Source organism: Bison bison, unplaced genomic scaffold, assembly GCF_000754665.1.
Source record: "Bison bison bison isolate TAMUID 2011002044 unplaced genomic scaffold, Bison_UMD1.0 scf7180017864088, whole genome shotgun sequence".
Lineage (NCBI taxonomy): Eukaryota > Metazoa > Chordata > Mammalia > Artiodactyla > Bovidae > Bison > Bison bison.
Genome location: NW_011494660.1, coordinates 944,061 through 968,606, shown reverse-complemented (window position 1 = coordinate 968,606; position 24,546 = coordinate 944,061). Strand labels below are relative to the sequence as shown.

Sequence of the window (24,546 nt, the reverse complement as noted above, 5' to 3'; positions counted from 1 at the left end):
GGGGCCCCCGCCGGCCGGTCCTGGGCCCGCCCTTTGCTCCCTGCCCTGCATTCCTGCCCTTTCGGGGCTGCCACTCGCTGCAGCCTTCTGGACCGCCTCCTTACCTCTGGGCGCCCGAGCCCGCTGTCCGTCTGCCGCGGCCCGCTGTGCTCGAATGCCCCCTCTCCCCTCGTGCTCGGCATCTCTTTACTTTTCCCCACCACCCACCGGGCCGCGCGGCGTCTGGGCTTCCCGGGGTCACCGCCCCCTGCCCATGGACTGTCACCTGTCATGCCTCAGCTCTGCGTCCAGGCTGGCCTGTGTCGTCGGGCGGGATAGCGGGTTTCTGTGCGCGTGTAGCCCACCTGGCTTCCCCGCGCGGCTCTCGCGCCCAAATTGAAAGTGAGAGAAGTGAGGGGCCTCTCCCCCTGCACCTGCGGGGGGGCCCCCCGGCCCGCCAGCCTGCCTTGAGAGGGCTAGGGAGGAGCTACCAGGGAAGGGGGTTGGCTCTGCAGTGCCCAGGTGTGCAGGAAGAACAAAGGCCCGAGTGTCACCTGGGGCTGGGGGCGGGGAGGAAGCAGTGCTGCCCGCCCCGCCCCTGCGAGTTGAGCCCTAACTAGGGGCAAACTCACTCTGAAAGAGGAGCAGAAGCAGGCCAAGGGCAGGCTGGGGGGAGCTGAGCTGGCTGGAGGCACCTGGACACCCAGACACCTCCCCTGGGAGACTGGGGACACAGGGCTGACCTGTCGCAGGGATAGTTTTCATGGGAAGGACTTTTTTAGCCAGAAACACCCTCCCTCCCCACGGTGCAGGGTTTCCAAGGGTTAAAGTTGGGTCTCTTTTTCTCCGGTTTGTGTTCATGCCCTGTGGGGCCTTCTCCCTAGGACGTTTAGACTAGGAAGGGCCAGAAGGGAGGTCTTCTTGCCTGCTTTTTGTTTATGTTCCATGTTTGCCTTGAGACTGCGTTCATGGGAAGGCTGGGCTTCGGTTGCTGTGTGACCTGGATAGCTGTTTGTCAGCAGCACTCCTGGGTCAAAGGTGCAAGGTCTTGGGTGTGTTTGGAAGATGAGGGTTTGGTATCTGGCCAGCTCTGGATTCCCTGCTCGACTCTTAGTCCTCCTGTAGTGTTTCCTAGGCTGTCGAGTTGAGGGGAAGAGAAGGGGTCTTCCCACTTTCCCTTGGCTGTCCCCACACCAACAGCAGCTCTCAGCTTGAGAAGTGTCCTGCTGGGTCATTTAAGGCTACATGAATTATTGGTCAGCCTGTCTGGGGTCTTTAAAGCACTGGTGCCTGCCCAGCACTCAGTCTAATCTGTACAGGTGCACTTTCCTGGCCTTGTACCACCTCCTTGTCCCCCCCTGCTATTCAGGGTCCAGCCACTCTGTGCTAGATGGAGCTGAGCACAGGGTCTTGCAGCTACCTGCCCATCCATCCTGTTCACCAGGACCGTAGGCCCCCAGAACTGGACACTGAGCAGCCCAAATAGGCCTGAGTAGGCACCTCTCACCCTGGAGAAAGGAATGGCTACTCACTCCAGTATTCTTGCCTGGACAGTTCTATGGACAGAGGAGCCTGGTGGGCTATATTCCGTAAAGTTGCAAAGAGTCGGAGATGACTGAGTGATTAACTCACACACAGGCACCTCTCTGCCTGTAGCAGTGGGGAGTGGGAGTCAGAAGGGTCCTGTCTGCCAGAGGGAATTAGCTAGGGAGAGCCCTGGAGGGGAGAATGTGCCGGCCTCCCTTTGGGCACTGTCTAGAGGCTTGAGTCGAGCTTGCCCAGCAGACATATCCCTCGGCCCTAGTTGGCCTCCAGGACGCTTTCCTACAGCCCCATCTTCTGAGGCTGATTTTCTCTTTGGGTCGTCAGGGTGAAAAGCCCCTGGTCTCTCTTCTCCAGAGCCTGTCCACCAGAGCAACAGGCCCAGCCACCCCCACAGACAGGAGTGGGGGAAGTGGGGAAGCCAACTAGAGTCCCCAGGTGCTGCAGGAGGGAGGGATGCCTGGCACCCCCTCCTCCAGGTGGACGTGAGGAGCAGGAATGGAAGACTCCATGCGCAGTTGGCCTGCTGCCCGCCACTCTGGGAAGTTGCTGAGCTCAGCAGCTTCCGGCGGCCGGCCGTGGAGGAGGGGTTTCCAGGGTCCTTGCGCGCCGCCCTCTGCTGTCTGCTCTGGGAGTGGGCTGTGCCTCCAGGCAGGTGACGGAGCCTTGCTGGTACTCTTTGTCACTCTCTCCCACCTCTCCCTTCAGTTCCGGTCCAGGCGCCAGGTAGATGGCTTTCTTAACAAGCTTCCTGGAGGAGCCAGGGAAATCTCTGCTTTGTGTGTTTACAAGCCTGTGTGCTGCTCCCCCAGTCTGGGGCTGGGCCAGAGTGCTCCGGGGTCAGGGTGCAGCTCCCTCATCTGCCCAGGGACCCAGCACCCAGAAGGGCAGTGGCAGTGCCCAACCTCCAAGGGGTGCCTGGTGTTGAGCGGTGCCTGGTTTCAGGAGGCTCAGATGTCACCCTCGCCCTCCTTCAACCTGTGCTTGGAATGACCACCTGACTATTGAACTGAGAAGTGACGGGCACTTTGGGGTCTGGCCCTGGGCAGGAGCCCTTCTTTCCTCCTCTCTAGTCCCCAGAGCCAAGCACTTTGCTCTGGGCCAGGGGCGGGGTGGAGGGTGGCCAGATATCTCACTGCTGTGAGGTGTGCCACTAGAAGCTCTCCCCAGTCTCTCCCAGTTCCTGGTGCCAGTGTCTGCGGTGCTCTGGGGCTTGTGGTGCGGGGAAGTGAGGGTTTTCACAGCTCCCGCGCCTCATTGCCACACAGCATCGGCCTGGGTGCCTCTGAGCTGGGCATGCATCAAGGTGACAAGTGGAGATGGATGGGTTTCCAACGCTTTGCTGGAATATGGTTTGGCACTTCCAGCATCTGTGAGTGCTTCCTGACTTGGCAGAGAGGAACAGGTGTGGGTACAAGCATTGGCAGCTCCCTCTTTGGTCTTGTGTCCACGGTGGGAACTGCCACACCTGCTGGCATCTGCCAGGAGTGTTTGTGAGGCCCCCAGGGAGGACTGGCCTCAGAGGGGTGTGGCTGTCCATGGCAGCAGGCTGGTGGCGAAGCGCTGCCAAGGCCCACGTTGGTTAGGGCGTCTCAGCACCCCCTGCTCCCCTGTCACCTTGTAGGGTCAGGACAGTGCTCCTAGAAGCCAGAATGGCCCCAGTTCCTCTTCCAGAGGAGATGGAAGAGGAGCCACCGTCAGGATCTTGCCTGAGTTGCCCTGGACATGTCCCTAAAGTTGGGCAGGTTTCATTTGGAGCCACAGAGGGCATTTGGGACTTGAGTGTGGCTTCTGGGCCACCTTCATGGGGTCCTCTCTGCAGTAGGACCCCCCCACCCCGGGAGCCCCTGGTTGAGCTCCCACCACCCTCCCTGGCAGAGCCTTCCGGGCAGGAAGGAGGCATCTCCGTGTCAGTGCTGCAGCCTCGTTCAGGCCACTCACACTGCCTCCACTGTCCCAGAGGCCTCTCTGGGTTCAGAGATCTGGTGCCGGCAGCTGACTCTGTGCGGCCCTCTGCCCAGCACACCCTCCTCCCTGCCACTGTTCTGCTGGCTCTGCCCCCCACCCCAGCCTCAGTTCCGCTGCCCCTTCCTCCAAGAAGGCTTCCCTGGCTGCGCCATTGTTGCCTTAGGTGCCCTTGGCCGCTCTCCATCTGCCATCCTGGTGTGACCATGGCATTTGGGCACCGGAGGCCAGATCGGTGCTGCCCAATCTGACAAGAAGAAAGTTCACCGCCTGGTCCTGCAGGCTCTCTGGGAGCTGCACTCAGCCTGCCCTTCCCCCAGTGTCCTCTGGTGAGTCAGGTTCAAGGAGTCAGCCTTGAGTGCGCTGCTGTTACCGGAGAACCTCAGTGGCCCCACACAGGCTAGCTTGGAGCTAATCTATGGCACCCGACAGTTCGACAGTTCGCAGCTTGCCTTCACATAGTCTTAATGCAGTCAAAAGACAAAATCTGCGTTTGCCTGCAGGGGGGCAGACGGCACCGGAGCACGTGGCAGGGACTGGCCCCCCGGGGGAGTCGCCCAGACAGGTCTGGGGTTGAGACAAAAGGAATCTAAGGTCAAGACATCCAGAGCCAGATTTTCCTTGGAAAAAGAAACCTCTTCTTTTTAAGCAAACGTGTAAGACAAACTTTTAAATGACTTTCTGGCAATCGTTTTAAATAATGCCCGGACTGCGAAGTCATCAGGCTTGACAACTATTGTCACCGAAGCACCATAGAGCGTGTAGGACCAGGGTTTTCTATTCTCCCAGCTACTTCCCGTATAAAACCCTGAGCAGTGCAGAGTGGGCTGGACGCAGGGTGGGGGGCTTGTTTGCCCCCCACTAGGTCAGAGAACCTTCCCAGTGGGCACAGCCCTGGGGCCCAGGGACTGGTGAAGCCCTTGGTCTTTGTGGAGTCAGGGTTTCTTTCTCGGTGGCAGGACTGAGAAGTTTGCTGTTGCCCTTGGAGAGGCAGGCCGTCAGTAGGGGCCTGGTCTCATCACCCTTAGCTTCCCTGGTGACTCAGACAGTAAAGAGTCTGCCTGCAATGCGGGAGACACGGGTTCAATCCCTGGGTCAGGAAGATCCCCTGGAGAAGGAAATGGCAACCCACTCCAGTATTCTTGCCTGGAAAATCCCACATTCTCTCATTTTTTGTTCTTTTTATAAAGTAATGATTATGGTATTAAATATGTTCTGGGTTTTTAAAGAGTTGACTTTCTTAAATGACTGAACGGAACCTGGTTTTCATTGAGAAGTCCTGCCTGACCAGTGCACCGCTGAGGGCGGCGCATCACTTTGGAGGGTGGAGAGTGTGAACAGCGTGTGCCCAGCCACCCCAAATGCCAGCCGTATGGCCACAGATGGCTGCATTTCACCTCTGCCCAGAGCAAGGGTGCAGCTCTCTGCCACGTAGGGCTGAAGGGGAGGGTGATGGGCCATGAGGTCCCAAGTCTGGGAAGCCAGGGTCAGCAGACGGATGGGTATAGATGAGACATTGGCTCTTGTCCCCCGAGTGCTCAGTGGTATTTGGAACAGGGGAGCGGGGGTCATCTTGTTTAGCTCCCCACTCCCACAAAGCAAGTGAGTAACAGTTGTCCCCATATTCCTCCGCAAGGAAGTCGAGACCCAGAAGAGTTAAGGAGCTGGTGTCCCAATGTCTGTCTGTCCTGAGGCCTGTGTGCCCTGCGCACCGACCCCCCGCCGTGGTGCCCCCATCTGGAAAGACTGGCTGCGGTGAGAACCGCTGCCCACTGTCGGGCATCCCACCCAGGCAGAAGGCGTGGGCTCCCCAGACCCTGGGCGGACACGGGCAGTTTGCTATGCAGATCTGCACTGTCCATTTATCGGAGGACGTCTGGCAGCCTTGACTTGTGTAGTAGCAAGGTGGGAATCAGGCCACATGCTCCTGTGTCTGGCGGGCAGCGCAGGGGGATCTGTTGGGGGCACCAGCGCTGCTGGCAGCTAAGACCAGGCACAGCGCAGCGGCTCCCAGCCCAGTGAAGCCAGTGCTCCACCACCTATCCTGGGGACCAGATCCTCCCCACGCGGTCCTGGGCCTGCAGCTGCTGCCCCACCCCGGCCCTGCTGGAAGGCCTGTGGGATTCAGGCCAGGACCTCATTCAGTGGGCCTGTGGGGCGGACAGAACGGGAAGGGGCTGTGGGCCCTCCTGACAACGGTCTTCCTGGCGGGGATTTACAGCACAGAGATCCATCTCATGGCCACCCACTCTCCTCTTTGGGGGCCTGTCCTTTGGCCTCACTGGCCAGCACTCACAGGCAGAAGGCACATTTGCAGAGTTTCCGTCTTTCAAGATTCTTAGTCCTGACTCTTCCAGAGTTCAGTTCACTCTTTCTCTTGCTGTTACATTTTTGCTGTCAGTTTAATTTGTCTTATTTTTTGGTTGTGGCGGGGGAGGGGGGTGGCATTTGGACCTTTTTTCTGCATAACAGAAAAAAATTTCTCCTGATCACAAAAATAGGAATGTGAGAGGTAACAGCAGGAGGTGTGACCTGCAGTATCTGAGGGGTTTAGAGGGGGCACCTCTGCACGGGGCTTTGCAGAAAGGTCACTAGGAGTGCAGACCAAAGCAGTGCTCTAGAACCAAGGTTACTCGTATTGTCTGAGACCCACGGGCAGTCACGGGAGCAGGTGGTAGGAAAGAGGGCACTGGGGGCAGGGAGGCGGTGTGCGTGGAGAAGGGCCCTGTCACATCTGGCTATGGGATATGCGGCCTGAACTCTCTGTTCCTCCCTGGTGAAGTGTTCCCTTCCTGGTGTGGCATTGTCCCAAGTCCCCAGCTTACAAGGCCTGTTATTTTGGAAAAGTGTTGTGTGAAGATCCCTACACCACTGCTCCCGGACTGCCCCTTCCCACCCACCCAGGTGGGTACCGTTGGAGGATGCAGGGTCAGCAGGTGGGCCCAGGGAGGAGGCATTCAGCCCCTGGGGACCACACACGCCCTGTCCCAGCCTCCGTGTGGACCTGGGGACACAGAAACTATCCCGGGCAGCCCTGCACTCCCACCACCATCAACAGACCCCAGCCAGGCTCCCAGCTGGCTCTGGGTGCTGGGAGCTTTGCTGAGGCCATGCAGCTCCCCAGCTGGCCAGCAGCCTTTCCTGCAGCGCTGCCCATGTGCATCTCTCTCAAGGCTCCCCCAGGACAGCTGGACCATTTGGAGGCCCTGTCCCCACCCTGGCTGTAGTCACTCAGCCAGCTACCCAGGATCCGGAGCCTCGGCTCACCAGGGCTGTCTGAGTTCTGCAAGGCCGCCCTCTCTGTGTGCCCCGGGGCTTAGGCTCCAGGGCCTGAGGTACGTGGGGACTCAGCCCTCGGGTTCCTTTCAGGAAGCCCAGCCCATAGCTCCGGGCCCCAGCAGCCCAGACTGGGACCCAGAGGAGGAGAGAGGAGCCCCAGGATCCTCTCTAACCTTGTGCCTGGAGCTGGTGGGTCTCGTGGGCACAGAGAAACAACCATCTGAGGCTCAGTTTCCCCATCTCTAACATGGGGATGGGGAGCTTATCATTTGAGTCTGTAGGGGAGCCTGTAGCCCATGGCCCCTGGGCCCTCCAGCCCCAGATTGTGTGTGTCCTATTGAAGCCACAGCCACTGGTAACCCCACAGAATTCTTCAGTCCAGGGATGCATGCGAGCCTCAGTGCCCGGGAGCAAGGTCCAGGCCCTCAGTCGTGCAGGGGGCTGTCAGCAGCTTCCCACGGCACAAGTGTGGAAGGGGGATGGGCCTGGGGCCCCGTGGGAGCGTCCGGCTGTCTGTGAGAGTCCCCTGTGAGCAGCGCAGTAGCCTCTTTTATGTGGGGAACTTTAAAAGGCCCCAAGGGGCCCAGGGCGGGCGATCAGAGCAAATCAGTAATTGTCTGGAAATGTGTTAATTGTAACTAAAAAAATAAAAACTCTGGAGCTAGCGGTTTATAAAGCTGTAGAGTTGAAGCAGGTCAGTGGTGTGGGAGACGCACATTGCCCGTTGGTCACAGGCAGGAGCTGGGCCCCCGGCCTCTCTGCAGGCCAGGCCCCTCCACGGAAGTCTGTGCTGGCCCCAGCGCGCCAGGTGGACATGACCTGAGTCGGACCAGTCTGGGCTCCAGGGCTGGCCTTGCTCCTCACCTGGATCCTCACGCAGCTCTGAGCATCATTTTCTTGACCCGCCTAGTGGAGCCATGGAGGACTCAGTGGAGTGTGCTGTTCCCCAGCAGGCTGTCAGCTGCATCAGCTTATCTCTGCCCTCCAGGACAAGGAAGGACAGAGGTCGTCCCTGGGCCGCCCACCAGTGGGGGAGCGGGAGCAGCCAGTGGCCAGGCCCTGCCTCCTCCAGGGAACTCCAGCTCCATACCAGGGATGGCGGCAGAGCCAGGCTGGGGGCCCAGGCTTGGAGCCACAGCAGCTAGGTTAAATTCTCAGTTCTGTCACCTGCCAACTCTGTGACTCCTGTGCCTTGATTTTCCAGCTGTAACATGGGTCTGTCGACAGTGCCTGCCTTGTAGGTAAGGGCTTGGAACTGTGCCTATTGCTGGGGACTCTGTTTTTTTTTTTACAAGAGGCTATAGCATATCCCTTCTCTCTGGGTACAGGAAAGAGCCCTTCAGAAGCTGCCGGGAACTTGGCTCCTGCCTCCATCAGAGTCATTCAGCTTAGGGGCCAGCCGCTAAAGTTTGGGCAGTTGTCTGGGCTGTCCACAGGCATCAGGGGCCTTCTAATAGGATGACCTGGGCTGTGCTCTGCTTCTGCCATAGGGGTCTCCTGCCCACCCAGGCTGTGGCACTGGGCACCTCCCTGCCTGTGATCATCGCCTGTGGGGACAGTGCAGGTTAGGCCTGGTGTCTGGTCTGTGTTGGCAGCAACTTTCTTGCCTGCCTCCCTGAAACCCCGAGAGACCCAGCCAGGAAGAGCTCAGTGGAGAGGGCAGGGAGGGGCAGAAAGGCCAGGTGGGTCCCTGGGTCTTGCTCCGCTCCCCCCTCCCCCGCAGGAACCCAGGGGTGCGGTGGTCCGTCCCCCTCCCTGGCCCCCGTCTGCTCTGAGCCTGGTCCGCAGTCACCGCGGATAGCGACAGGAGTGGAGCGGCAGGCTCGTGTATTCCCATGGCGACCGCCGTGCACCATGCCCGCCACTGCACTTCCGCCACTCTGCTGTCTGCGTCCCTTGTCTTTCCTGCGCCCCCTCCCACACGTTCACTCAGTGTGGACACGGTCGTGTGGAGAGCGCACAGCACCGCTGGCTATTCCACACTCTGGAGCCTGTGTCAGGCTGTGCTCGGCCTGCGCCTCGCTCCCTTCGCGCAGCCTTGCTGGTGAGGTTGGTCTGTGTGGCTCCGTGATGTGCACATGTGGTGCATCGACTCCCGGGTTTGTCTAGACACATCCTCTTCCTTGTGCTTCACTCCAAGAGTAGGTGTGTTTCGCAGACCAGGTGACAGGGACCAGACTTGCCCACCCTCCATGTCCCCAGGGGTGAAGCAAGGGAAGGCGGCCCATCCTCGGCTCTGCTGGACACAGCCAGCGCTCTCCAGATGTGCTCCGCTGACACACCACCCCTGTCCCTACCCCAGCCGTGCCTGAGTGCCGCACCATTTGGCTTGTGAGGTGTTGCCATTTCTGCCAAACCAGGGAGATGGTCCACTGTGGTCTTAGCACACGTTTCTTTTCCTGTGACAGACGAGATGGTCATCCCCTTGTGTGGTTCCTGGCCGCGGAGGTTCCCTCCAGCCGCTCACCTGCTCACGTCTCTGGGCTGTATCTCCCGGGGAGGTGGCTCGTCCCCTTGTGTGTCCTGGTACGAAGTCCTGTGCATGCTGTGCTTGCCGGGCCTGTCCTCCTGACCAGCCTGTGGGTCTGGGCCGTTGGTGTGCTGGTGCCTGGACCCGGAGGGGCCCAGTGGACCAGACATGTCCTTGTCCTCGTGCCGACAGCCCCAAGTACCCCTGCCAGGGAGGGAGGGGCACGTTCCTGCCGACCTCGGAACTCCTCCGGGACCCCTTTGTGGTGGGGACCCAGCCAGAGGCCCGGAAGGGAGTGGGCAGACAGGTGCCCGGCTGACCGGCCGTCCTCCCTGTACCAGGGAGGCCCCAGACCCTCATCTGAGTCTGTCCTCAGCAGCACCCAGAGCAGCAGCTGCGCAAGCCCAGAAAGCCACACAGGTGGTCTTCCATCTCACACCCATCAGCTCTGCTTTGTGAGGGCCTGGTGAGAACAGGCTAGAAGAAGGATCCTGCCACCAGAACCAGAGCTGGAGCCCACTGCTCTGAAGTCGTGGCACCTCCCTTCCCCTCCTGATGGAAATCTGGACAGGGCTTTCCCAGAGGACTGACTTCAGCACCCCCCAGCCTACTATACCTCCAGCCAGGTGCCTGGTCCCCCCATCTGCGGCAGCCACACCCCAGGACTTAACCCCTGCATGACCCTTCTCTAGAACAGAGCTTCCCACATCCTCCTGCAAAGGCACTCGGGGCAGGGCAGCCTTGGCATGCAACCCCCAACTTGGCCACTGCCTGGACCACCTCCCACGCCGTTCATCTAGAGTTAGTTCCAGCCACCGCAGGGCTAACAGGGCCCCTAGAACAAGCACAGCAGGCATTGCGGCCCGTGGGCAGTGGGCGAGCATCTCCCCTCAGAGTTGCGCTTGAAAGGCTCGCATGTAAATATTTACGTCCCTGGAGCGTTGGTGTCCTTGGAAAAGGAGGACCTGCGCACGTGGATGTTTTGTGTTTGCGTCTCCGCTGCAGGAGGTGGGATTGGCTGGCTCACCGTCTTGAAGCTGTGAGTTTCCTCCAAGCCCTGGGTGAAGCAGGATCCTCTGGGATGCTGCTCAGCGAGAGGAAGTCCTCCAGCCAGACCGTGGTCGGGGAGGCAGGGGCTTGGGAAAGCCCCGTTCCCTGAGCACCCCGCTTATACAGCGTGCTGTGCTCGTGCTGGGAGCGGGCTGAGCAGGTGTCCTCGCCCAGAGGACACAGTCCGGGGACAAAGAGTGGCTGTGACGACAGGCAGCCTGGGTGCCAGGCCTGCCTCACTCCCACCTCACCATTAGGGCCCTCCCCTCCAGATGAGGAGACCAAGGTACCAAGAGCCTAAATGACTCATCACCCACGTCACACGTCACAGGGCTGGGACTCACACTTGGCCTGTGGCCCCAGGGTTTCCTCTTAACCTCTCCCCAGTGGCAGGGAGAGGGGAGGGTCCCCCTAGAGGGGAGAGCCAGGCATCACCCAGGCAGATAGGGCTCAAACTCCCCACATTGCCTGCCTGTCATGGAGGGAGACGTGGCTGCTTTGAGGGTGGGCTTTCTCAGCAGCCCGAGATGGTACAGGGTCCTGGGGGGAGACCTCTGGTGACTTTTGACCCCCCTCCTCTGGCCCAGCCGGGCGAGTAGCCGCCCTCTGGAAGCAGCTGAGCCGTGAGGTTGCTCCCCAAAGGTTGCAGGCAGGTGGAACCAGGGCAAGCGGAACACATGGGCTCCAGGGGTTTGGAGGTTTCTGATGTCACCTGTGAGGAGGGGCCCTGCCAGGCAAGTACACAGCCTGGGAGCACAGCTCCCACCTGCTTGGGGCACCACAGCCTCGCCTATCCAGCCTCCAAGCCTTGCCACTCTGGAGTCCTCTTCCCCCTGTTGCTATAGCCCCCCAGCCTGTGTCCCAAAGGAGAGACCACAGGTTGGGCACAGCCACCCACCCCCCATTCCCTTAGCAAGTAGGTCGGCAGACAGGCAGGTCCGGGCAGGGTGCTCCACTCAGACAAGCCTGGACAGAAGGCTGCTCGTTGGCCCGCGGTCTGAACCCTGCAGAAGTTCAAGGCCTACCACGTCTTGCTTTCAGACCATGCCTCAGTCAGGAAGCCCAGGCCTGTAAGGAGAGGTCCGTCCTTTGCTTTCCTGGAAGCCTGGCTGGCAGAGTGCCCAGAGGAAAATACTGATTTTATCAAGTCAAATGCGGTCACATTTCAGACAAGTGGGTCAGAGACAGGCAGTGGGATGGTGGGGGGTGGAAGGGCTGCCCCAGAGCCGAAATGGACGCCCAACCCCAATCACTGGATCAAAAGGGGGCCCAGTGGGCATCAGACAGGACTTGCTACAGGGCCCGGGCTGAACCCCACATGGCAGAGCCGGGCCAGCGTGCCAGCCCCTGTCACCCTCCCCCAGCCAGAGCCCTGCTGTCTTTGGCCACTTGGCCCTCTGCCAGTCAGGCCAGAGGCAGCCTGAGGTGGTACCAGGCATGGAGGGGCAGTCACAGAGCTGCTGGGCGGGGAGGCGGACTGATTGAGCAGCCCCCACCGTGGGTCAGAGCGGGGGTGGCAGGCAGGGGTGGGCCTACTGCAGAGCTGCCGTGTGGAGCCAGTACAGCACCCGAGCAGAGCATTTGCAGAGGAACTGCCCTTCCAAGGGTCGGTGTGTGAGCACGGAGCCCAGGGCGATGGCCCGCGCTGTGTGTGGCACTCGGTCGCTCCCCCCCGCCAGTCCATGCCAGCTCTGACCCCTGACCCAGAGTCAGCTGGCACAGGAGTCCCAGATCTGTAGGCCTGCAGCTGTCACCTCGACCACCTGGGGCTCTGTGCACGGACCTCTTTGAGTCCTTAAATTCGTTTAGGAAGTTCTGACTGAGCGCTCACTCCGTGCAGTCTCCAGAAGGGTGCCGGTGTGGAATCCTGGCCCCCAGCCATCCCCGGCAGGGCTGCCCAGCTGTGTCTGACGGGCATCCAGAAGTAGGAGGCCCCAGGCTTCACGGCATCCAGCACCACCGTCGGATAGTGCTTGCAGCTCCCCTCGAGTTCCCAGGCAGCACGAGGGCCTTGCCCCTCAGGTGGTGACTGCCAACCTACACTCTGGTTTTCTCCAAGGACACCCAGTCAGGGTCCCTGCACATGCACACGCTGTACCCCCAGTGGCTCTGCTGGACTCTGGGCACTTGGCCCTGGCCTGCAGGGACCCATGGGCACTGCCCCAGGTGGACCGTGAGATGCCTCCACTGTTCTCCTGTTACCAGTGGGGAAGCGGAGGCACAGAACAGTCAGGGAGCTGCCGAGGTCCCCAGGCTCAGACCCGAGTGTCCAGATAGGTGTGATCCCATCTTTCCCATCCACACCCATGACTGCATCCCCTTAGCAGCTGTTGCTCAGCAGGGGCCGTGCTCAGATGGCCTGCTGGGCCTGCCCAGGTAGCAGTGGCCAAGGGAGAGGCTATCAAAGGGAGGCAGCCGGTGTCCTAGTGGGGTCTGAGGGTGCCTGGAGCCAGTCCACTCTGTCCCATGTACAGCAAAAGGGAAGCTCGTGGTTGTGGAAAATTTTGTGTTGGGCCTGAAAACTAGTTTTTTTAATATTTACTTTCCGTTTTTCTCACTAAAACAGCAATATGTATCATAGCTCAGGAATTGCCTGGGAGTCGTGGGGCCCGGACAGGGCCTCCTTCTCACGCTGCCTCTCTGGGGAGGCCTCTGCACTCTGGCCACACTGTACGGTGAGGGGCCAGGCGGGAGTCTTTTCTGACTGACTGGGAATTGACTTTACCCAGGGAGAGGATGGTGGGCACATGGACGGGCTGGCACTCTGCCCTGCCTCCACCCTCAGGCCCAACTGGGACCTCAGTGGGTCTGGCTGGGGAGACGCAGGGAGCCGAATCCCGAGGGCACTCAGCACTGCAGCTTCCACAGGTGCTGAAGGACACGGAGGGGCCAGGCTGTGGTTGGCAGGGCCACAGCCTTGGACCTGCACACTGGTGTTCCTGAGGTCAGAACCAGCACCTCCCCCCTACATCCTGTGCACACACCGGGCAGCTCCTGGACGGATCCTTCTGGTTCTGCACCTGGCTCCCAGCCCCACACCTGCCCTGCACACTTCCAGGGTAAGCGCCGACGGGCGCGTCTTTGGGGAGCACGGCATGACCCCTGCTCTAGTTCAGAGGCCCTTTTTGTGATGTCTGCTCCAGCTCATGGAGCAGTGACCTCGGGCTGGGGCCGGAATTCCTCAGGGACACGCACCCCTCCCCAGGGAGAGAGCGGGCTGAGGGGCTGGGAGCCTCCCAGGACTGACCACAGGCTGTGCAGGGCACCCGAACACGCGCCTGGCCACAGCTTGTGCTGCAGGGCCAGTGGTGACTCAGAAACACCCTGGAACAAGAATTCCTCTTTCCTTCCAAGTGGTTGGCACTTTGAGACATTTCCTCCCGTTTGATTCCTTCCCACTAGCCATGTTTAAGAGCTGAATGGTTTTTCCACTCCGTGGCTGGGCCACCCCTTCATCCCTGCCACCTCAGAACAGGCTGGGACATTAAGGAAATAGTGTGTTCATGGAAAATTCGCTCTTGTCGTAAAAGTAGGGCTGAGCCCTCAGTCCCCTGCCCCCAGAGACCTGGGCCTGGGCTCTGCAGGAGGCCCTCTAGGGGTGAAAGGCCAGACTCCTCAACAGCTGGGCCTCGGGGCTCCCTGCCTCTCTCCTGCCTCCCAGGAGTAGGGCCCCTGGCTGATGACATCTGTCCTGGTTTCAGGCAAGTGTGACTAGGGTGAGGGGCCTGTGAATTTGTGAGAACTCAGGGTCACAATTCGCTTGAAGGGGCCCTAGAGTCCGTTTGCCAGGCAGAGCTGGGCAGCCCCCGCCTGGCTGGGGTCTGATGTCCCTCGCTGCCCTGGCCTGGGTCATGATGAAATGGAAATGTGGTGGTTGGGTGTGGAGGGCATGAAGAGGCCAGCAGGACCCCTGGCCCCAAGGTGGGGTGTGCAGCCCCCTGCAACAGCCCCAAGCCTCTGCCTGGCAGATGGGCAGTGTTTGCAGAGCCGGAGGTCAGGAAGAGGCCCTGAGCTTCTCTCCACCATAGCCCCCTGCCTGTTGGCCTCTGTCCCACTACAGTCGGGGTCCCTCAAGTCAGGCCCAGGCCACCGGAACTCTTCTGTGGGTCTTGGCTAAGGACCTGAGCATAGAGTAGGTCGTGACCTTTAGAGGCACCCTAGCTCAAGGGCTCTGTGTTCCTCACCAGTTGCACTCTTGGGTAAATGTGATGAGTCTGTGCCTCAGTTTCTCCATCTGTCCATTGGGGCCAGGGCTACTCTTTGATACCCCTGAGGGCAGGAAGTGTGGCCTGCTGGGGTACCTGGCACCCAGGGAGGGTCCCAGAGGAGAGGGCATTGCCCGCCATCCCTTCTGTCCACCCCTGTGTGAGAGGTTTGAGACCAGGGAACCCTGAAAGGGCTACCAGTTGTCTCCCTGCTGCCCTGGGCTGAGCTTGAGGTCTGTGCCATGTTGGCTTTGAGAGTGCTGGGCCGCCCAGTGGGGCAGAGGCCTGGAGCCCCAGTTAGTTTGTCAGGAGGGTGGGACAGCAGAGCCCCACCTCACAGGCAGTCGGGGTTAGGGACCCCATTGCTGGCGTGGTGTGCAGGGGGTGGCTGTGTGCCCCTGTCCCCACCAGACGAGGCAGGTACTTGCTGCCCCCTCGCTCTGTTCAGCCAAGGAACAGAAGCGGGATTCTCAGCAAGGTCACGCCCTGGGCTCATCTTGGTCCTGTGTCCCCTCCGCCAGGAGAGCTGTGGATGTGCCCCATCAACCATGGGTGGGGGCAGGTTTAGACGGGGCGAGTTCCACTTGTCACCCCGTCGCTGAGGCTCTCTGCAGTGGCTGTACACGGAGCAGGGCTGCCTTCTTTCCTGAGAAGCCTGGTCTGGTTTTGCCTGAAACTTTTTCAGCCAGGACAGGCTGCGGACATTCCACTGGAGAAGAGCTGTGTGTGTGTGTGTGTGTGTGTGGTGATATACACGTCACATAAAATTTACCATTTTAACAGTTGTTAAGTGTGTGACTCAGTGGCATTAAGTGCAGTCACCCTCTTGTACAGCCACCAGCACCCCCATCCGTCTCCAGAACTTGGCTGCCTCCCCCAGCTGAAGCTCTACCCATTAAGCAGACTCCCCGCTCCCGTCCCCCAGCCCTGACGGTCCCCCTTCTGCTCTGTTTCTGTGAACTTGGCTCCTCAAGGGTCTTCATGTAAGTGGAGTCAGATGGCATCTGTCCTTTTGGGACTGGCTCGTTTCACTGAAGATGATGTCCTCAAGGTCCGTCCGTGTGGCAGGTGACAGAATCTCTCTCCTTTTCAGATGGAGCAGCACACCACTGCACGTGTATACCGTGCTTTGTTTTTCCACTTACTGTTTGATGGACACTTGGCTTACTTCCACCTCTTGTTCCTGGGAATGGGTGCAGAAGTATCTGTCCGCGTCTCTGCTTTCCATTGTTTCGGTGGAACTGCTGGGCCACGGGATACTTATATGTCTAATATTTTTAGGGAACCACCATCCTGCCTCACTTTCCCATCAAGAATGCACATACGTAAAGGTTCAGTTTCTCCACATCCTTGCCAACATGTCTCCTTCTGCTGCTTGGTGACTGGCTGGTCGTGACCTAGGGCAGGACGGTCTAGAATGTGGTGCAGAATGATGGCACGGGAGTTGCTTAGGGTCTCAGGAGGAGTCTGGCAAAGCCAAGTTCAAACTCCATGTGCCTGGAAGTTGGGGAAGGCTGGAGGGTGGGGGACAGTGGTGTGTGGAGTTGGCGGCAGGTGTCTAGTGGAGGGTCTGGGTAGGTGCAGAGAGGAGGAGGCACTTCCCCCCACCCTGGCTCCAGCACTGAGCTGATGACTGGCAGCTGCGTGGTGTGCTTGGCCCTGCGGTGATCTCCGTGTAGACTCACGGCGGGGCCAGGCGCACACCCTGGGAATCCCAGCGTGGCTAGTCCGCTTGTGCCGGGCTCAGCGTGGCCGTCTCGTCGTCTAAGGGCAGCTGGGAGACTAAGCAGGCCCCGTCCTGGCCATGGACTGCTGCCCTGTGTGGCAGGCAGGTCCCTCCCCACTCGCTCGCTTGGTGGTTAGTTCCCCAGCCCCAGCCCACGCCGGGCAGTGGCTGTGTCTTTGCTCCAGTGGGTGGCCTGCCCTCTCCCAGTGACCTGCGGTGGTGCACACATGGGCTTCTTGAGTCAGGCCACCCCAGTGTCCTCTCTGTGTGTGTGTCCCCGGTGCACCATGCTGGCCAGGCTTGAGGGTGCTGGGGACCATGGACTCAGACGGCGTCGCTGCATAGGGCCGTCCGTGGCTCGGGGGTCTCAGGCCGCAGTGCTGTCGCTGCTGCTTTCCTGGGCACAGGGCTTTGAATGGCAGTCAGAATACTTACAGCGCCCCTGGCACCTCCCGCAGGCTTGTTGCCTTCACATTCCTGCTTCCCGATTCCCACCAGGACTCGCGCCCCATCAGGGCCACGCAGTGGCCTTTGCCTCTGAGGCTGTCGCTCAGCAGCCAAGGCCCTGGGTGCACAGAGGCCGGATGGCAGTGCCCTAGAGCCCTGGAGGCCACGGCCCTTTGGCTAACTGTCCAGACGCAGTTCAGGCCATGGTTTTTCCTTCCTCGTGAGACGTTTCCAAAGTGTGCATCCCCACTTCTGAGTCCTCCTGGAGCCTGGCAAGCTTGCCGGGCAGCGAGGCCCCCTAGTGGGTCCCCAGCCCTCCCTCCAGAGCCCCTGTGGGGTCAACTGTGGTGTACAGAAAGCAAGGGCGCTAGAGCCCATGCAGGGGCCGTGGTTCTGCCCTTCAGGACACACTCAGACTCCATCTTGCAGCGCCCTCGTTTGGGTCCCAGGGGTGCCGTCCACCCCCAGACCCACCCTGCTTCTCCACGCAGGCTACACACAGCCTGACGTGCTCTTGGCCAGCAGGGAGTCCACCCCCAGGGCCTGGGGGCCCATGGTTTTCCTGCTGCTGACACTCTTCAGCCTCCGGGTCCTTCCTCTCTAGGAGTCGGAGAGTGTGGTTTCTGGCAAGTCCGGGAGCTTGCTCCCGACCGCCTGCTCTGTACACAGAAGCTACCTGATGGGTGAACGATGGTGGCCGAGCCCACCACCACTCACTGCTCTTGTTCGGGGCCTCAGGGAGTGAGCGTCAGGCTCCCTGATCACTTTCATTTCCAGCCTCAGAGCCTGAGTCATTCTCTGAGTCCTTGCTCTGCCCAGGCCCCATGCTGGCCCTGGGGACTAGGGCAGATGGGCCAGGCTAGTGGGAGACAGGCCAGGAGAAGGAAAAAACCACACAATGGCTGAGAGGTAGGCAAGGGCAGAGACGGTCTGAGGGGAAAGGAGGGGAGAAGGAGGGTCCCTCGAACAAGACTGGGGAGCAGCGCTTCTTGGCATGGAGATGCACGTGCAGCTGGGGCTGGGTGCCTGGCTCACGCGGGTCCCTGCTGCACAAAGAGGGCTTGCCTCCTGGGGCAGAAGGATGCAGTATGGAGGGTTACTAAGCAGGGGAGCAGTTCAGCCAGGGCCCATGAGACAGAAAACTTCAGGCTGCACATGCACAGCTAGGAACCTGCAGCCACACAGAGGACCCCAGACTTGGGCCTGGATGTCCCCAGAGTCATCTAGGGTAGTCTCCAGGGACCATTTGTGGCAGGAGTGGGGTCAGAGTTAGGAAAGAGAGGCAGGTAGTGTCACAGTGGGTGAAAAGCCTGCACTCAGATCCCTGAGGGAGCCCCCTCCCCAGGGCCCTGGCAGGAAGAAGGCAGCCATCAGCCACGCTCGTTGTGACAGGCGTGTGGGACCTGCCCTCGATCTGTCAGCCCAGCTCTGAGGGTGGTGATGGGCTGAGTGGGCTCCCATGGCACAGGGACCTCGGTCCTAAAAAGGACCTGTGTCTCCAGAGGACTCGCAGGGCCCGAGTCCTTTGGAAGCGCTGGGAAGACCTGGGCTGGGATGGGCCCAGCAATCGACAGCAATGGGGGTGGCTCTGCATAGCCCCACCTCAAGCGCCCAGCGGGCCAGGCCCACATGGAGCCCAACAGACAGGCCTTGGCCGTGGGCTTTGCCCGCCCTGAACCTGGGGGAGACAGACATGACCAGAGGGGAACGCTGGCGTGACCATGCGTGTCTGGGGGAAGCAGATAAGGTGGCTTGCCCTCCGGCGGGGGGATAACCTGTGCTGCAGCCCTTTGGACTTGTCTAGAGAGGCCCTGAAGGGGTGGGTGCCCCCCAGTCGGGGCCCCCCAGTGCCCTGATCTCTAGGGCTGGGCTGTGACCTCTCCCTCCTCACGTACCTCGTGCTAGCCGTGCCCTGCCTCTGAGCCGGGAGGGGGCCCCCAGGTCCTGCCTGCTGCCACAGTGCGATGGTGGGCGGACTGTCAGTGCTGGGACATGTCCACTGCTGCAGTGGAGCGGAGCACTGGTGACCAGAGGCGTTGGTGGGACAGGCAGAGCCCTGACCACAGCCCCGCTGCCAGGCTGCCTCCCTCGCACACTCTTTTTTGGGATCTGTGTCTCCGCATCGTCCCGCATGAGTCAAGCCGTCCTTTGCAGGTGGAGCCTGTCGACTGACGGTACCCTGCCCACCGCTGCCCCCCACCCCACCCTCATGCCCAGTGAGTCACACCCTATGGCCTGGCCCACAGCCCTTGGAGATCCCTGAACCCGGGGCCCTGCTCACTTACTCAGACGCTGCTCCCTGTGCTGCAGGACAGCCTGGGCCTGTGCCCAGTGCCCACAGCCCAGAGGGACCCATGTGCTGCTACTGCCCATTCACATAGGCGTAATACCAAGGGGTTTCTGGGTAGACTGGCAGTGCCCCCACCAGAGATAGAGTTCTAGATCAGATGCTGGCATCCGCCCTGTCCTGCCCCATCGCCAGACCTGGAGAGCCCTGCTGATGGGCGGTTTGGCCCGGCTTCTCCTGGGAAGCAGGCCCCTGAGCTTCTGGACACCGAACACTCTTTGCCCTAATTTAGTACAAGGCTCCAACCCTGGGTGGTTCTGTGTCCAGGCTCGTGTGGACCTGGGCCCAGCGCTTCCTCGTCAGCACGTGGTGTGGGTGTCCCCGCCTCAGTTGCTGGGCCTGAGTGTGTGGTCGTAGGGGAGCCAGAATGCAGCCAGGCTCGGCCTCTAGGGCAGGACAGACGTGGGTGACTGAGGACAGCCCCTCTCAGGGCTCACCCCTTTCACCTGAGCTCGTCCTTGTGCTGGTGGAGGACCTGGGGCCTGCTCGGCCGGCCCACCTGCCTCCTGTGCAGCCCTTTCCCTCCAGTGCTGCCCAGGGCAGCCTCCCTTAGCTGGTTCCCTCCACCCCAGAGAGACAGGGCTCCTCTGCTGGGCATGCAGGGGCCTTCTCCCAGGCCAGAACCTCTCCCTGCGGCCACCCTGGGATCAAGGAGCTTAGCGGGGGTTCGCCTGGGTGGGTCTAGGAGAGTGTGATCCAGGTGACCCTGGGCCCTGATGGAGTTAGATGGAGGGAAGGGAGCGCTGAGAACCGTCTCCTAGGAGGCACAGCTCCGCTTGAGCAGGAGGGTGCCTGTTGGCCCCTCAGCCAAACTAGATGGAGCGTGAGCCGGCCCTGGGGACAGAGCCTTCTGAGCTCAGGGCAGAGCAGCTGGGACTCATCCTCACAGGGGCTGTCCCCTCCAGTCCGTCCATATGCCTCCTGTGTTTACTGAGTAAACCCAGCCCTCCCACAAACGGAGAAGGGGCCAGCTGATTGAGGCAGTGAGGGCCGGCGCCAGGAAGCAGGAAATGAGCTTGGAGAGGCCTGGCCCCACTTCCTGCCACCATGGGGGCACTCTTGGGCCACTTGCTCCAGATGACACAGCAGCCTCTGGAGACCCCAGGTCATACAGCCAGGGGCTCTTCCTCGGGGCCGGAAGCCAGCCCACTGAGCTTACTCAGAAGCAGGCACTCAGGCAGCTGACGCATTTACTGAGCTCACATGGGGCCAGGGGCCCTCCCTGCCCAAGGTCCAGGCCCCAGGAGGCTCGGCACAGGGAGCATAAAGAGCTGCTCCTGGTGCATAGCTGCCCCAAGTCTCCAGAACCCTCAGCCCTCCAAGAGCAAGCCAGACCTTACCTGTGGGTCACTCCAGGTCCCAGCAGAGAGCATTGGACGTGCAAAGCAGCCCCCTCCCCGAGCCGGGTTCTGAGGGTGAAGCCTGCACACAGGTGCTCAGCAGAGACACGGGAGACAGACTCCTTCCTGTCATTTCATCGTTAAACTGGAGAGATGCAGCTGGGAGAGGAGGGGCCTCTTTGCCCCATTTTTTGTCGCAGAGAAAATGCATCGGACTTTTCCCCACTGGGACCATGTTTATTCTAAGTTCTTTTGGATACTTTTTCAGGTTATAGGAATTCTCTTCTAATCATGAATGATTATTTAACCTCCAGTACTCTTGCCTGGAAAATCCCATGGGCGGAGGAGCCTGGTAGGCTGCAGTCCATGGGGTTGCGAAGAGTCGGACACGACTGAGCGACTTCACTTTCAGTTTTCACTTTCATGCATTGCAGAAGGAAATGGCAACCCACTCCAGTGTTCTTGCCTGGAGAATCCCAGGGACAGGGGAGCCTGGTGGGCTGCCGTCTATAGGGTCGCACAGAGTCGAATACGACTGAAGCAACTTAGCAGCAGCAACAGCAGCAATATAATTTTACATAACTTCTTACATATCTGTTGATGTCTGTAATCTGTTGGTGTGAAAATCCATATGTGGATTTTCTCATGTTAAATCATCCTTACATATGTGGGATTACCTGATTTAGTCATAGTGTCATATATTTTATATGCTCTGCTAGATTCGATTTGAGAAGATTTTTGTTTACAGTTTTTTTACATCTATATTGATAATGAAAAGAGTTTCAATTTTCCTTTCTTCTCCTGTGTATGTTTGATTTTGGTATTGGGGTTATGTTAGCCTCATAGAAGGAGTTGCAGGTGGAAGTGTGCATTTCCTTGCTATTATCTGTAAGAGTTTGCATAAAGTTGGGTAATCTGCTTTTAAAATTTGGTAGAAATTTTTTCTGTAGGAATTGTCCCTTCACTTTTTATTTTGAGAAATGTCAAACCTACAAAGTACTACTAAAATAGTAGTAAAACTTTAGACCTTTCCCCTAGAAAGACGCTGCTGTTAATGTCTGTCATTTTGGCACATGTGTGGATGTGTGTACTATCCCTTGTTCTCTTGTGTGTGTGTCTGTGTATGCGTGTGCTTTGTCTGTGTGTCTATGTGTGCTTGTGTGTCTGTGTATGCATGTACTTGCGTGTGTGTATATGTACGTGTGTCTACGTGTACGTGTGTCTACGTGTACTTGTGTGTCTGTATGCATGTACTTGTGTGTGTATGTACATGTGTCTACGTGTACTTGTGTGTCTGTGTATGCATGTACTTTTGTGTGTGTGTGTACGTGTGTCTACATGTACGTGTGTCTACGTGTACTTGTGTCTGTGTATGCATGTACTTGTGTGTATATACATGTACGTGTGAATACATGTATGTGTGTCTACATGTACTTGTGTGTCTGTGTATGCATGTACTTGTGTGTGTGTGTACGTGTGTCTACGTGTACTTGTGTGTCTGTGTATGCATGTACTTGTGTGTGCGTGTGTCTACATGTACTTGTGTATCTGTGTATGCATGTACCTGCATGTGTATATCTATATACGTGTGTCTACATGTACGTGCGTCTACACGTATGTGCGTGTGTGTACATTGTACCGTGTGTGTGTCTGTGCTTGGTTTTGTTTTGCTGCATTTTGGCAGAACTGTGTGAACCTAGGCTGCAGACATTCCTCAGTACTCGAAAACCTGTAGGAAGATTTTTAACTGCTGCTTTGATTTTTTTTTTAAGCTTATGGGGCTACTTGTGAGTTTTCTATTTCTGACTGACGGCTTCTCTCTCTCTCTCTTGCACGTTCTCCTGGCACCCCTATCCACGGGCGGCAAGAGCAGGTGAGTTCGTTCTGGCTATTTCCTCTCCCGTGGCCCTCCTCTCCTGCCTTCTGGCCAGGTGGGGGTCCCTGGTATGGCGTGGGGTCTGTGTTGCCTGGTAAGGAAATGGATACAGAGATGTTCCTTGGGTTGCCTGTCAGGGCCACAGAGCAGTTAAGTGGCTGAGCTCCCGGCAAGCAGGGACCCCTTTTCCTGGTGCATCCTGCCCCAGCTGCTCCTGGAGATCCTGCATCCAGGGTCAGTGGCAGACACACCAGTTATCGCTCTCGTGACTGAGTGACTTTGGCTGAGGACCTCCTGAGCCTCAGGTTGCCTGTCTGACAGTGGTGCCCACCCCGGAGGTCGTGGGAATAAAGCAAGTGAGTGCCAGGTGGGCCCCAGCCACAGAAGCCCTTGCAGGGGCTTCTGAGGTGGCCTGGGGGTCCCTGTTCTGTAAAGGACCAGGGACCAAGGTTCATTGCTGAGGTGGCCACCCTCCCAGCTCCCGGGTGGTCGCCTCCCTGAGAACATGCAGACCACACCGCAGGGGAAAGCAGGACTCTGAGTCAGTGTGGGCGTCACGTGGCTTCTGTCTGGAGCATGTGCCGTTTAGGCTCTGACTTTCTGTATCAGGGAAGAGCAGTTCCTATTCAAAGAGCCCGTCAGACCGTCCTCCCTGCCCCACCCTGTGCCCTGTACTCCTGTGGGAGAACGTGTGTGCACGGAGCAGGGGGCGCGGGCCAGCCCCTCCTCTCTGCTCAAAGCCCTCGTGCAGCCACAAGGGAGGGACCAGGGGCATTCATCCGGGAAGAGGGGTGTCGTGGAGCCTGGAGCCAGCCGCCAGCTGTGGGGTCAGAAGGCTGAGCCTGGAGGGAGTATCGAGCAGCCCCTAGTGGTCCCCCGACGAGTGCTGGCCCTGCTGGCTGCCAGATAAGCAGTCACTGCTGGTCTCACGGCTTTGGAGACGTTTGCATGGCTGCCGGGGAGGCCCAGAGCTTCCTAGGCTCTGACTTCACACCTCTAGTGAGAGAATCAGGTTAGATCAGGCGCACAAAGGGCCTTTAATCTTTTTGTCTGTTTTCTCTGTAATACATGCTTGGTTATATAAAACGGGGAAAATAACAAAAAAATCGGAAGCAGAAGAAAAAGTTGGCTGGAGCTCCAGCCTGGGGCCGAGCCCCCTGCACCCTTGGCGTGTGTTGTGTTTCTGCCCTGCCTTTCCTCTGTGCCCAGAGTGTGTGGCCCAGAGCTGGTGTCAGGCTGTGACCCGGACTCTGATGCGGCGCCTTTGCTCATCATGCGTATGCTAAGTGTGCCCCTGCGTCATTGCAGGGTCCCCAGGAGGGCTGTCCCACTTGGCATGGGGTCATCAGATGTAGGTTTCAAGCTCCCTGAGCTCTCTTTAGGCCCTGAACTGTGTGACCTGGCAGGGCCGGTGTCCGCTGAGCTGGGCCCTACTGCGTGCGCCTTCTGTGCTGCTCTTGGCTGCTGTGGGGTTTGTTCCTGGCACAGAGACACAGAGGCTGGCATGGTTGGCAGACGATGGGAGCAGGTAGAGCCGGGCATGTGTGCTGCATGCCCTGGCAGGGCCCGACACTGCCCCCAGGCCACACTCTCCATCCTTCACGCCGCCCTCTTCAGGCCACAGTGGGTCTGCAGGTAGAGCTTAAGAGGACATGGGAGGACCAGCAGAGACGGGGAGGCGCAGAAAGTGACCCCGAGAGCTCTTGGCCGAGACTCAAGCTGATGACAGGAGACGAAGGCTCTGCAGGCAGGTCTCAGGCCCCATCACTGAGCACACAGCCCCTCCCAGGGAAGGAGCAGGCTGGGCACCTTCACTTTACCCCGAGGTGGGCACATGTGATGTTCAGGTGAGAGTGGAACCTCCCCGCCAGTGTCAGAAGCCAGGAAGTGCCAGGGGGCAGGCATGCATGAACAGCAGCCCCATGGGGCTCTGCCAGTGCCAGGCTGGTCACCTGAGCAGCACCTCCCTGGCCAGAGCCCTGCTCAGGAGCCGCGGGTGGGAGCCTGGTGGAGTTGGAGGCAGGGGAGGCTCCCTACTGCCTTTGGACGGCCCCGGATGGAGCACCGCTTCTGATGATCGGTCAGCAGTCCAGGGCTGGGACTGACCCTCACCATGGGGGCTTTGGGGACAGCGGACAAACTCCCAGAAAGCCGTCAGTCAGTCAGTCCTTTGCTTGGTGGAAAGGACATCCCTGGAGAGACCTGTGCTTGGGTAGGTGGCATGTAACCCCAGGCTTGGCCACAGCTGGGAGGACAGGACCGGTGGATCCTCTTGAGACCTCAGGCAGGTCAGCCACAGCCTTTCCAGGGATGTCCTTTC

At 59.3% G+C, this 24,546-nt stretch overlaps 1 protein-coding gene across 1 annotated transcript in view; it reads left to right on the top strand.

Annotated features, from left to right (window-relative positions):
* The window catches only part of HS6ST1 (heparan sulfate 6-O-sulfotransferase 1), a 64,697-nt gene that overhangs the window by 25,508 nt on the left and 14,643 nt on the right, over positions 1 to 24,546 (top strand). The window contains exons 5-15 of the mRNA XM_010837959.1: positions 2,702 to 2,827; positions 3,482 to 3,652; positions 3,713 to 3,815; positions 8,256 to 8,329; positions 8,554 to 8,809; positions 8,968 to 9,096; positions 9,174 to 9,701; positions 12,126 to 12,209; positions 12,491 to 12,661; positions 13,071 to 13,344; positions 22,051 to 22,223. Of these exons, the coding sequence (XP_010836261.1) occupies positions 2,702 to 2,827; positions 3,482 to 3,652; positions 3,713 to 3,815; positions 8,256 to 8,329; positions 8,554 to 8,809; positions 8,968 to 9,096; positions 9,174 to 9,701; positions 12,126 to 12,209; positions 12,491 to 12,661; positions 13,071 to 13,344; positions 22,051 to 22,223 (2,089 nt within the window). The remainder of the gene's footprint in view (positions 1 to 2,701; positions 2,828 to 3,481; positions 3,653 to 3,712; positions 3,816 to 8,255; positions 8,330 to 8,553; positions 8,810 to 8,967; positions 9,097 to 9,173; positions 9,702 to 12,125; positions 12,210 to 12,490; positions 12,662 to 13,070; positions 13,345 to 22,050; positions 22,224 to 24,546) is intronic.